General features: G+C 47.9%; 1 protein-coding gene across 2 annotated transcripts in view; it reads right to left on the reverse strand.

Moving 5' to 3' along the window:
• GGT5 (gamma-glutamyltransferase 5) overlaps positions 1–11,680 on the reverse strand; it is a 28,218-nt gene extending 16,538 nt beyond the window's left edge. Inside the window, exon 1 of one of the 2 annotated variants that reach the window (XM_081801721.1) lies at positions 11,082–11,680. In XM_081801721.1, the coding sequence (XP_081657847.1) occupies positions 11,082–11,254 (173 nt within the window). In that variant the 5' untranslated portion in view covers positions 11,255–11,680. The remainder of the gene's footprint in view (positions 1–11,081) is intronic. The other variant, XM_031016731.2, reaches the window with a different exon arrangement.
• Positions 11,681–13,046: the final 1,366 nt, after the last annotated feature.

Here is a 13,046-nt window from a genome sequence, read left to right on the forward strand (position 1 = left end):
TTCTCTCTCGCTCGCTCTCTAAAAAATAAATAAAATCTTTAAAAAAAAAAAAAGAAAAGGAAAGAAAATCCCCATGTAGACTCTTACACTCTTGGTGGGCATGCAAGCTTGTACAACCACCCGGGAAAACAGTATGGAGATGCCTCAAACAGTTGAAAATAGAGCTACCATATGATCTAGCAATTGCTCTACTGGGTATTTACCCCAAAGATACAAATGTAGGGATCTGAAGGGGTAGGTGCACCCCAATGTTTATAGTAGCAGTGTCCACAATAGCCAAACTATGGAAAGAGCCCAGATGTCCATTGACAGATGAACGGATAAAGAAGATGTGGTGTATACACACACACACACACACACACACACACAATAGAATACTACTCAGCCATCAAAAAAATGAAATCTTGCCATTTGCAACAATGTGGGTGGAACTAGAGGGTATTATGCTAAGTGAAATAAGTCAATCAGAGAAAGACAATTATCATATGATCTCACTCATGTGGAATTTAAGAAACAAAACAGAGGATCATGGGGGAAGGGAGGGAAAAACAAGACAAAATCAGAGAGAGAGACAAACTATGAGAGACTCTTAATCATAGGAAACAAACTGAGGGTTGCTGGAGGCCAAGGGGGTGAGGGGATGGGGTAACTGGGTCATGAACATTAAGGAAGGCATGTGATATAATGAGCACTGGGTATTATCTAAGACTGATGAATTACTGACCTCTACCTCTGAAATTAATAATACACTATATGTTAATTAATTGAATTTAAATTTTAAAAAATGAAAATAAAAGGAAATCCTCATGTATTTGGAAATCAAGAAAAACACTGATACATAGCCCATGGGACAAAGAAGACATTACAATGGAGATTAGAAAGTGTTTTGAACCAAGTGCAATGAAAATACCAAACATCAGAATGTGTGGGGTAATCAGCAATGGTGTGGGAGGACGGGGAAGGGAGGCAATGGGTCTGAAGAATTCCCACATTCGCCACAAGGTCATAGGAAAGTCTGGAGGGCCAATCAATCTGAGAATCTTCACTCAGATGAGTGTTACAGATTGGGTTTGGCAGTCTCCAGCTTATGGGTGAGTGAAAGGTGGACAAGGGAAGGCATGGTGCTAAAGAGTTCTGGATCCTGAGAACTCTCAAAATGAATAAACCAGTGTTCTCCTCCAGGGGAGAGAGACCTGCCCTGATGAGAAGCTGCTGTAGTAGAAGCAAATTGAACAGGACTGGAACCACAGAGGCAAAGGAAAGAGAAAACAATTATCAGAAAGTAAGAGACCAGATATATATGTCCATTTTGTGAAAACAGCAGAAGGAATTCAAGAGCCACAAAGTGATAAAACTATTTTGACCTGCCTTCCAGCCTAAAAGTATAGGAAAATTCATCTTGCTTGAATATGAACAATAAAACATATTGAAGTCACACCCCCTACAGAGATGTTATAAGGAAAAAAGATATAAGGAGCAGAATAATGACCTATGGAGGCATACCAGAAAGACAAGCCTACAAAGCAGATGTAAATAGCAACTTAATATTTCAAAATGTGCCAAAATAAATTAAAAGGATTATAGAAGCAATGAAGGGGCAGCATACATCAGAATTAGAAAAACTGCAAATGAAGAGATTGGAAAAGATGACTTAAAAAACACAATTATAGAAAAAAAAAAACTAAAATTATATGACTCAGGAAAAAATAAAACATAAAAGAAAAAACTCTCAGAAATGAAGGCTAAACAAAGATAAACACAGAGCAAATACCTACAGAGTTTCCTTAAAAAGAAAGAGAAGATGAGAAGGGGGAAATTTTTTTAATCAAAAAGAAATGGAAAAGAGATTTTAAAATATAAAAGATAGGCAAGAAGATCAAACATAAACTTAGTAGGAGCCCCAAAGTGGAAAGCCAAATCTCTGGGACAAAGAAAATAATAAACACTATAATTCAAGATAACTTTCTTCATTTAAAAAGAAAAAAACAAAACAAAACACAAAACTTACTCTGTATTGAAAAGGGCACTCCACTGCATGGAAAAATCAATTAAATAGCCAACACTGAGGCATATTCTAACAAACCTATTGGACTTTAATAACAATAATTATTTGGGTATCTAGAGAAAAATATTAACTCACTTATAAGAGAAAGAAAATCAAATTGTCATCAGACTTTTCAACACCAATGCTTTGTGCCAGGAATGATGAAATGCTATAATCAACACATTCAAGGAAAGAAAATGTGAACCAAAGATTTTATATCCAGCTAAACTGCTCATCACCTACAAAGGCCACAGACTGTTATAAACATGCAAGAACTCAGTGAATATTTTCCCCATGAAAACTCCCTGAGGAATCTAATAGAAAACAAACTTCAGACAACCAAAATAATGGGAAAGACTGACATGAGTGGGAGTAGGAATTAAATATATATTTACTGTAGATCTAAGACTAAAAATGATAGTTATTATGGAAACAGGACAGCAATGTAATGTGTATTGCTCTGAAAATGGAGGCACAGTACAACCATAAAAAAGGGAGTGGGGATATGGTTTTGAGGACATGACTGTTGTCTTTTACTTATGGGCCAGTCAAATGACAGGTTAAAAAAAATACTCTGGTTTACAGGCCCCCAGTATTGATAAAAGTAAATGTGCCTCTGTTATTGTGCATGAAACCGGATGTTTGGTTGTGTTAAATGAACCAGTGAAAATTTTCCTTTTAATGATTGTATGGACAGAAAACTCATTTGGTGGAAAGAGAGAAAATTAACTGAAAAAAACAGTAGAAACAGCTAAAGCTATTATGGGTGGTAAGGCCTGTTGTGTGGATAAAAAAAGGAGGGTAGGAGTGAGAAGGGAGAGGCTATGTGAGAAGTAGAATAAGGTTATTGACTGACTGATAGGTATTAACTGAGAGTAAAAAGATATCCCATATCCCTTCAGATCCTATCTTGGGAAAGAGGAGGAACAGGGGAAATAAGAAGTTTCTAGGTGGTTTCAGTATTACTCATAGTAGGGAAGTCTATCAGTCCAATGGGATAGATGTACAAAGAGAGATTTTTATTTTAAAGAATTGGTTCATGTTATTACAGAGGCTGGCAAGTTCAAAATCTGTAGGGCAGGCCAGGAGGATGGAAACTCAGACAGGATTTCTTTTTAAAGATTTTATTTTATTTATTTCAGAGAGAGAGAGAAAGCATGAGTGGGGGAAGGGGGAGAGGGAGAAGCACACTCCCCGCTGAGCAGAGTCCAATGCAGGCCTCAATCCCAGGGCCCCGGGATCATGACCTAAGCCAGAGGCAGATGCTTAACCAACTGAGCCACCCAGGCACCCCTCAGATGGGATTTTTATGTCACAGATTTGAGGCAGAATTCCTTCTCTGGGAAACCCGATTTGCATTTCAGTCCTTCAATTGATTGGATGTGGACCGCCCAACATTTGGGGGTAATGTTTTACTTAAAGTCAACTGAATGAAATGTTAATCACATCTACAAAATACCCTCAGAGCAAATTCTAGACTAGTATTTGACCAAATGACTGGGCACCATAGCCTAGTTTAACCATCAGAAGAGCAAATAAAGAATATCCAAAAAAAGTAGAAGAACTAAAAGTACCATATTTATATATCTAATATTGTAATTACATATAATATATAACATACAATAAAGATATCAACAGAAATATAATAACCGTTAGAGCAAAAATACAAACTTTTCTTGATATCAAAAGCTATGCCAAAAAGAGAAAATAAGTGATATATTTGCTTGTTTTGCAAATAGAAATACAGAAACAATAGCAAAAAGAAGAGCAAAAAAGGAAATGAAAAGAAAGATATGTAAATTAAAAAAAAATACAGAGGGCGCCTGGGTGGCTCAGTTGGTTAAGCGACTGCCTTCGGCTCAGGTCATGATCCTGGAGTCCCGGGGTCGAGTCCCGCATCGGGCTCCCTGCTCGGCGGGGAGTCTGCTTCTCCCTCTCCTGCTCTCTGTCTCTCATTCTCTCTCTCTCAAATAAATAAATAAAATCTTTAAAAAAATAAAAATAAAAAAAAATACAGAAAAAAAATAAATCAGAGACAAATGAAAATCATTCCCTCTAAAAGACTGAACAGGAACAGGATGAAGGTGATGTGAATGAGATCTTTGAGGATATCTTTTTACATAGTTTTGACTTATATTCAAAAGTAAAATTAAAACAAAAAGGGAACCCTAAAACTGAATACAAACTGAAAAAAAAAATTAAGCTAATGGTATATTGAACTGATAACCACAGAGGAAAAATAATTTAACTTCACCATACATCCTTTGTGGGATATAACCTAAGGACAACAAAACAACAACAACAACAAAAACAACCCGCAAAGGCATCTCAAATTTTACTTAGTAGATTTGTTGTTCATAGTGGTCTTGTTGAAGTAATTCTGAAACTATTTTGTGATTACTGGAGATAGAACGAGTACGTAAATATATTAACATTGATGGGAATTCCTTTGACCATGGCAGAAGAGACACACAGTATCAGACAGAGGAAATGGAAAGAAGCCTATGGTCGTGGATCTCAACTGGAGGTCTCGGTACAGTCTCATGATATTTGTACATTTCTTCTGGTTCTATGCACGGACACAATGTAGAAGCAATGGTTTCCCTGTCTCAATGAACACCCCTAGCCCTCAGATCTTGATTTCTGAAATACCATAGTCTACTGATCCCTGATTTCAGATCTGGCTGAGGGAATATACAAGTAGATCCTGGAACATTTTGGGCTGGAAGTCAAGAAAATTTTCTAAGACTAATGGATTCGCGGTAAAAGAATATAGTTGCTGGCTTACAGAGGCTCCCATTGGTCAAATTTGTGACGATTTGGGCATCAGAAAGAAGAACAGGGATGGATTATAACATATTGAATCAAAACAATCCTTGAGTCAATAGTGATATTCAAGAACATCTAGGTTTGGGAGCAGGGGTTCTTTTTTCTACAGAAGAATGCAAACTACTGAATGTTGAAGAAATGACAGGTTTAGAAATCACCTTTTTGCAAACACAAATTTATTTATTCAGACAAGGATCAAAATGATGCTAAAACATGGGGTCAAGTGTTGTTTGAAAAAAGGATATTCACCTGGTCTCAATGTATCAAACCATATGTTACTAATTTAATAAGGAAAATGATATCCCTTACAAAGGAGAGCTCTGGAAGGTATCACCTTCATGAAGTGATCCAACTCAGCATCACCAGTGATGAAAGAGCCTTCATGTTGAACCAGAATCTGATAATGAGGAAATAATCAGACAAACCAGGGTTGTGAAGCAAGGCTGTGATTCAGCTGGACAGGCTTCTTTAAAAACGTTAATGTTATAGGGGCGCCTGGCTGCCTCAGTTGGTTAGGCAGCCCACTCTTGATTTTGGCTCAGGTCATGATCTCAGCGTCCTGGGATTGAGCCCCACATCAGGCTCGATGCTCAACCGGGAGTCCGCTTGAGATTATCTCTATCCTCTCCCTCTGCCCCTCCCCCCACTCACATGCTCTCTAAATCAATCAATCAATCTTTAAAAACTTAATGTCATAGAAGATCAGTTTGTGGTTTTTTTTAAGAAGTAGGAGATAGTTCTAGATTAAAGAAGACTAAAAAAACATGACAGTCACTGATTGGATACTGGATCTAAAGAGATAATAGAAGATAGATAGATGGGTAGATAGATAGATGACAGAATTATTGAATCAATTGGGAAAATCTGAATTGGATGAGGTATCAAATACTACTATTATATCAAGGTCAGATTTCTTCAGTGTGATAATGGTATCAATGTTATATAGGAGAGTGATCTTAGTAGATATATACTTAAGTATTTAGGGATAAAGTGCCATGATTAATGCAACTTTTAAAAAATGTACATACATAATATATGGAGAGAGAAAAAGAAAATGAGGGGCGCCTGGGTGGCTCAGTCGGTTAAGCGTCTGCCTTCGGCTCAGGTCATGATCCCAGGGTCCTGGGATCGAGCCCCGCATCGGGCTCCCTGATCAGTCGGAAGCCTGCTTCTCCCTCTTCCCACTCCTCCTGCTTGTGTTCCCTCTCTCGCTGTGTCTCTCTCTATCAAAAATAAATAAAAATCTTTAAAAAAAAAAAGAGAAAAAGAAAATGAGGTGAAATATTAACAATTGGTAAACCTAAGTGAAGTGTAAATGAGCATTCTTTCCATTTTTCTGTGGGTTTAAAACTTTTTCAAAATAAAAACAGGGGCGCCCGGGTGGCACAGTGGGTTAAGCGTCTGATGCTTGATTTTGGCTCAGGTCATGATCTCAGGGTCTTGGGATAGAGCCCCACATCAGGCTCTGTGCTCAGTGTTGAGCCTGCTTGAGATTCTCTCTCCCTCCTCCTCGGCGCCTCCAGCTCTCGCTCTCTCTCTCTAAAATAAATAAATAAATCTTTGAAAACATAAAAATATAAGCATTTGGGGGGAAATAGCCAAAACAACAGCAAAAAAATGTGTGAAATGCAGCTAAGCATGTGATTCTTGATCTCAGGGTCATGAGTTTGAACCCCACATTGGGTATAGAGTTTATTTAAAAAAGAAAAGAAAAAAGAAAGACCCAGGCTCAGGGAGGTTGAATCTCGTGCCCTGTATCACGCAGCTGGTGAGTAGGAACTCCAGCCCAGGTAGTCCTGAGCCGGGACCATCATGCCTGTGGACGTGTGTATGGAGTACAAGTCAGTGGGCATTGTGGATGCGTGAGGTGCATACACGCTTCTCTACCTGCAGGATCCTTCATCAAATAGGAATGCAGCACCTACTGTCTGCAAGGCAGACATTGTCCTGGGGGCACAGTGGTGATCAGATGGTCAGAGTCCTTGCCTTTGTGGTGGCTGAGACAGACAATCAACAAACCCATGCCTAATGCCGAGGGGTTGTGATTCCTGGCCATTTGAATATCCTCTTTCATGAAGTTTCTGTCAAAATCTTTTGCCCACTTTCCTATCAGGTTTTACATCAAATGCATTTTCGGCATTATCAAGACAATCAAATAATTTTTCTGTCTTCTAAAATATGTTAAACCACCCTTGCATTCCAGCTGCATGATACGGGGCATGTGATTCAACCTCCCTGAGCCTGGTTTTTGGGGTTTTTTTATTTTGTTTTGTTTTTAAAGATTTTATTTATTTATTAGAGCAAGAGAGAGAGAGAGCACAAGCAGGGGAGCGGCAGGCAGAGGGAGAAGCAGGCTCCCTGCTGAGCAGGGAGCCCAATGCGGGACTCGATCCCAGGACCCTGGGATCATGACTTGAGCCAAAGGCAGACGTTCAACCGACTGAGCCATCCAGGCATCCCTGTTTTGTTTTTTGGTTTTTTTTTTTAAGATTTTTATTTATTTATCTGAGACAGAGAGAATGAGAGAGACAGAGAGCACCTGAGAGGGGGGAGGGTCAGGGAGAAGCAGGCTCCCCGCGGAGCAGGGAGCCCGATGCAGGACTTGATCCGGGGACTCCAGGATCATGACCTGAGCCGAAGGCAGTCGCTTAACCAACTGAGCCACCCAGGCGCCCCTGTTTTGTTTTTTTTTAAGTAAACTCTACAACATGAGGCTCAAACTCATGACCCCGAGATCAAGAGTCACATGCTCTACGGACTGAGCTAGCTCAGAACCCCAAACCTGGGTCTTTTCAGCTGTGAGTGGGAGCAGGCCTGGCCAGCAGAGAGCTGCCGTGCAGAACGGTTGTGCATTTCTAACATGTCTGTCCCCAAGGAGCTGAGAGTCTGCTATCACCATCATGTCACACAGCCATCCAGGTATGCACACTCCCACGTGCGGGTGCACAGCGTCCAGGTGCACAGCCCCGGAGGGGAGGAAATGCAGTAATCTCCTGGTGAGCTGGCCAGGACTCTGGAGAGCCACTAGAGTCATGGGAGCTGGGACTGAAGGAAGGGGTGGGGTCACATCCCTATGAGCCTTCCCCATAGTAGGGTCCCCCGCTCTGACTCTGGGCCCTAACTCTGGCTCCTCACATCCAGTCCAAGCCACTGTAACAGTTGGTGGTCAGACTGCTGCCATCAAGGGAGCACGTCCTACGGACCAGGCGAGCTTCAGGTGCCCCCTACCCCCATGAAGGAAGCACTGGCTGAGTCCCATTTCACAGGTGGGGAAACTGAGGCTCGAAGGTTGCAACCACTTGCCAGAGTCCCTGCTTTCCTCTGCGCCAAGAGCGTGGCCCACAGACTGCTGGATGGGGCTGGAGCAGCTGATAAGACCCAGCTCTCAGGGGCCCATCCCCATCCTCACCTCTACAGTCCAGTACCAGCCCAGACTTCAGCGCTCTAGAAGGTGAGCACTCTGCATCCTCTTCTTCTTTTTTTTTTAATTTTTGATTTAAAAAATTTTTTTAAAAGATTTCACCCATTTATTTGTCACAGAGAGAGAGAAATAGAGAGCAAGCACAAGCAGGGGGAGGGGCAGAGGGAGAAGCAGGCTTCCCGGGGAGCAGGGAGCCCGATGCGGGACTGGATCCCAGGACCCTGGGATCATGACCTAAGCGGAGGGCAGACGCTTAACTGACTGAGCCACCCAGGCGTCCCCCTTCCCCATCCTCTTCTACAGCTCCTCCCTTTACGAGTAAAACTCTGGCCTTTATAGGCCTGCTAGGGGCTGGGCAGGCACTGGGATATAGGACAGGCGATGGAGGGCTCTGGGAGGACCCCACCCCTCCAGCAGCTCAGGACTGTTTCTACCCCTGCAGAGGCAGCACAGAAGGACAGTCCCAGCTGGGCCTGCTCGCTCTGTGACACCAGAGAGCTCCCTTCTGTGCAGGCCTCATTTCCTTATAAATCAAGCGCAGCAATGAATCCCACTGGATTCTGGGAAAAGCAGTGAACCGTCACACTGAGGATCCTATGGGAGGGCAGGTATTTCTGAGTGCTCACAGCAGACACAGGTCACAGACCTAAAAGACACCACGACCCTGAAGCTCACAGTCTGCCTAGAAGACAAGCACTTACTCAGAGCCTCAGAACACCCAGTTTGCACACAAGCCTAACATGCTGGGACATAGTGCTGGAAGATGACAGACTAGAAGGGAAGGGACCTCACCATCACCGTGTGTCTATTTATCCATTACTCATGGGACTGGGTCCTCATCATGCCAACCTTAAGAACCTTCCCCCAGGAGTGCCTGGGTGGCTCAGTCGGTTAAGCACCCGCCTTCGGCTCAGGTCATGATCCCGGGGTCCCAGGTTCGAGTCCCGCATCAGGCTCCCTGCTCAGCAGGGAGTCTGCTTCTCCCTCTGCCCATCACCCTGCTTGTGTTCTCTCTCTCTCGCTTGCTCTCTCAAATAAATAAAACCTTAAAAAAAAAAGAACCCTCCCCCAGGAACTCTGGCTGCAGCAGAAGGCCCAGCCCCAAAGGAGTAAACCTGGTGCTGGTCGGGTAGGAGGAGATTGGGTCTGGGAGGCCCTGCTGGAGAGAGGAGATGGTGGTGGGGAAGCTGGGGACAGCAAGGGGAAGGAGAGTGGGCTTCAGACCGGCAGCTCCTTTCAGACCCCACAGCAGCATGGCCAGGAGCCCTCAAGGGGATGGACCTTGGCCAGGAGGCTCCCAGCCCAGCCAGGGTCTCTTGTCCCATGTTCCACAGCAGCTGGGGCCAGCTCCAGGCTCCCTCCCACTCCAGGCTTCTTAAAACAAGAACAGGAAGTGGAGAGCGCTGTTTGACAAATACACAAAACACGCGGAGAAACCACATCCTCTCTCCTCACCAAGGAGAATTGCAGGGGGCATCATGGGCTCCGAGCAGAGACCCCCAGCCCGACCCTCACACACACAGCAGGACATGCCACAGAGACTCCTCCCCCGCAGAGAAATGTGTCAGTGGCTCCCACTGCTGGGGGCCACGCCCCGTCAGTGGTCTCTGGGGCCTGAAGCCCCGGGCCCTGGTTGTATCTTTACAGCTATAGGTTCCGGTGGGCTCGGCACCTCTGCACGCTGTCCAGAGCAGGGGGGAGGGGGGCCCACTCCCCTGCCGTCACCTGGAAGGCCCCTGGGGAGACCATGCCACCTGAGCTGCCACCCTCATCCTAGAAGGAGCACTGAGGGAGGGGAAAGAGGACGAGGTCAGGAGAGACAGATGGACAGACAGACAAAGGGAGGAAGGAAAGAAGGAGAAGGCGAATGATTGAAACAGAAAGATAAAGCATGCAGGAACGGGGAAGCCAGCACAAAGGTGACATGGGACACCACCTGGGCCAGGACTTGGCCACGCTCCCTCTTGCTCCGGGACTGTCCCCTGGGTTTCCAAAGCACTTTTGATCCTGACAATGATCCATGAGGCAGTTATTCCAGGAAACAGACCCAGCCAGCAGGGAGGGGGATGATTGCTCGAGCTTTCGTTGGCCCGGGCTGGTGGCCAAGGGCCAGGAGGGGTGTCCTGCTATGTTCTGCCCCGGTGGGCAGCGGAAGGCTCCCATGGGCTGGGCTTCCTGGAAAAGGGTTGGAAAACACCAGCTGGGGCCCCTCTCTAACACCCACCTTGCCCGGGCCGCAAACATCCAACAGTCACTGGCTGGGCCCTAGGCCCTGACATCAGAAGGGGAGGCAGTGGGGGACATGGTGCTGGCAAGGGCAGGTTTCCCAGGGCCTGGGCCAGGATGAGAGACTGGCCCTGGGCAGCACTGAGTGCACACTGACAGGCCAGGACTTGCCCATGCTTCTGGGGAGCAACCCCAGCCTTGGAGAATGGCTGTGGCTTCTCTGAAGGGCCAGCACCAGTCACCAGGGTCAGCCTGGGCCAGACCAGTGACGCTGTGGCAGTGTCCTCTCCAGGCCTCCTGAGCCCTAGAGCTAGGAAGAGACTCACACACCATCTCCGTCAATAGCCCCAACCCCCCTTCTGTCCTGGGCACACATCTGTCTCCTGCTCTGTGCAAGGGTCCTGGGGCCACGTCCTTGCTGGAATCCAAACCCATGTGGCCCCCACAATGAGTACACGCATGCACACACACACCTTCTCCACACTCTCACCACCAGTCACAAAGTCTCCAGGAGGGGCCAGCCACCAAGAGCCACCCAGCTCCCACCCACCTCTTACTCACCGTCCAATGTCCGAGCAGACCTTGGAGTCAGCGGCGACCGCAGCACGGGCAAAGGCCTGGGGGCCGCAGCCAGTGTGCCGGCGGGAGAGGACCACGGCGGGCACGATAATGGCCAAGGCCAGCCCCAACCCCAGCAGCACCATGCTGACTATGGTCCTGCGGCCTTGGGCCATGGCTCGGAGGCTCGGAGTGGAGAGAAGGCAGGTGGACAGACAGATGCGTGGATGAACGCACAAGATGTGCAGACGGATTCGCAGGTGACTGGGCAGGTGAACAAACAGATGGAGTCCAGAGACAGACAAACGGATTGCCAGTCTAGACAGCTAGACATAGGACAGTGAGAGAAGGATGGTCAGAGAGCCAGCTGGACAGACACGGGATTGCAGACGGAGGGACAGACGGGCTTACAGACGAAGGGCGGCGCCCCGGAGGCCAGGTGGGTACATGGACTGGCAGCCAGCAGCGGGGTTGCTTCCCCACCTAAGCTCCTGCTACAGAAGCAGGGCTGGCCGCGCGCCTGAACTTCCAGTGTTCAGCCCCTGTTCTTGGCCCTGGCAGGAGGCCAGGGAGCAGGGCGTTTATGGGGAGTTTTCCTTCCAGAGAGGAGAAGCAACTGCTGTTAACTCCCTCATTCCCACAGCCTTGTCTTGATGGTCCAGACACCCCCCTGCCCAGGGCTATCCCAACCCACGTGCTTGAGGACTTGGCACCTCCTGCCCCCGAGGGAGCCAGGGTACGGGCTGCCCAGAGCCCCCACGGCTGTTCTCCAGTTCCCAGCAAAGCCGGGACAGTAGGGCTCAGGCCTGCCCAGTCCCCTCCCCTGGATCTGTCTCCAAGGGACAAGGGGACCGCAGTGACGCCCTGGCTCCTGCCTTCTTGGTGCGGTTCCCGCCAGCAACAGCTTGCCTCAGCATCCCCAGAGCCAGAGGACACTGAGGATGTCTGGGGCCCAGCGCTGGGGCTGAAGGGGGCCAGAGACAGAGGGAGGAGGGACCCAAGGCAATGTCACTCAGGACCCGGGTTCGAGTCCCAGCTCAGCCGCAGCCTAGCCAGGAAACAGGGGTGACCAGGACGGGGCTCAGCTTCCCAATCTGCATCAAACGCCCAGGACTACAAGACATCTGTGTGAGGAAAGCAAACAGGGCCTGCATCTGGCCCTTGGCACCCACTGCCCACCAGACCATCCACCCCTGGGGCCCGCTGTCTAAATGGCCCACCATGGGCCTCCTGAGAATGAGGCTGCCCTCCCCTCCCAGGGAAGCATCTCGGCGCTTCCCTGGCTGCGTGTCTGCTTCCCTGTGTCCCTCTGTGCTGGCTGTGCTTCCTCTCCTGGGGACACTAGCCTGGATCCTCCCCTGCCCAGGCCTCAGGGTACCCAACAGGGAGGCAGCTGGGGGAGCGGGACCCTTGAGGCCCCTCTTGACCAGGCTTAGCAGGAGCACAGGGTGCAGGGTCCACAGGCAGGACTCCCACCCACACACCCCCCCTTCTCTGGCTTCCTTCCCAGCTGAGCATTGCCCCCCCCAGGCCTCTCGACAGATCCTGGTACAGCAGAGGAACTGCCCACACAACCACACAGCCCGCCAGGCCCCATCCCAAGCCCCCAGTCAGCCTGGGCAGGCTCTCCAGTGGGCCTCTTCCTACAGCTGCTCTGTGGGGTGGGGAGGGCTGTGGGCGCCTTCTTCTTCCCCCACTGTCCCCCATGCCAGTGACATTGCTCAGCCCGGAAACAAAGTGCATTGCTGGGCCAGGGCCAGCCCCCCTGCTGGGAAGGCAGGGGCAGCAGAGACAGCGGGTCTGAGGCGCTGAGGGTGGGACATTGCCCCATCTCCCCAGCCATCCTGGTCAGGCTGAGGTCAGGGTGCAGGGACCAGAGGAGCAAAGTCCCAGGAAAGGAAAGCATCATGCTAGGCCTGGCTAGAGGTATGGCTGGACAGGCTGAGCTGGGAAAGGCCCTGAATATCC

This window comes from Leptonychotes weddellii, chromosome 13, assembly GCF_054177405.1.
Source record: "Leptonychotes weddellii isolate Sample4059 chromosome 13, ASM5417740v2, whole genome shotgun sequence".
Lineage (NCBI taxonomy): Eukaryota > Metazoa > Chordata > Mammalia > Carnivora > Phocidae > Leptonychotes > Leptonychotes weddellii.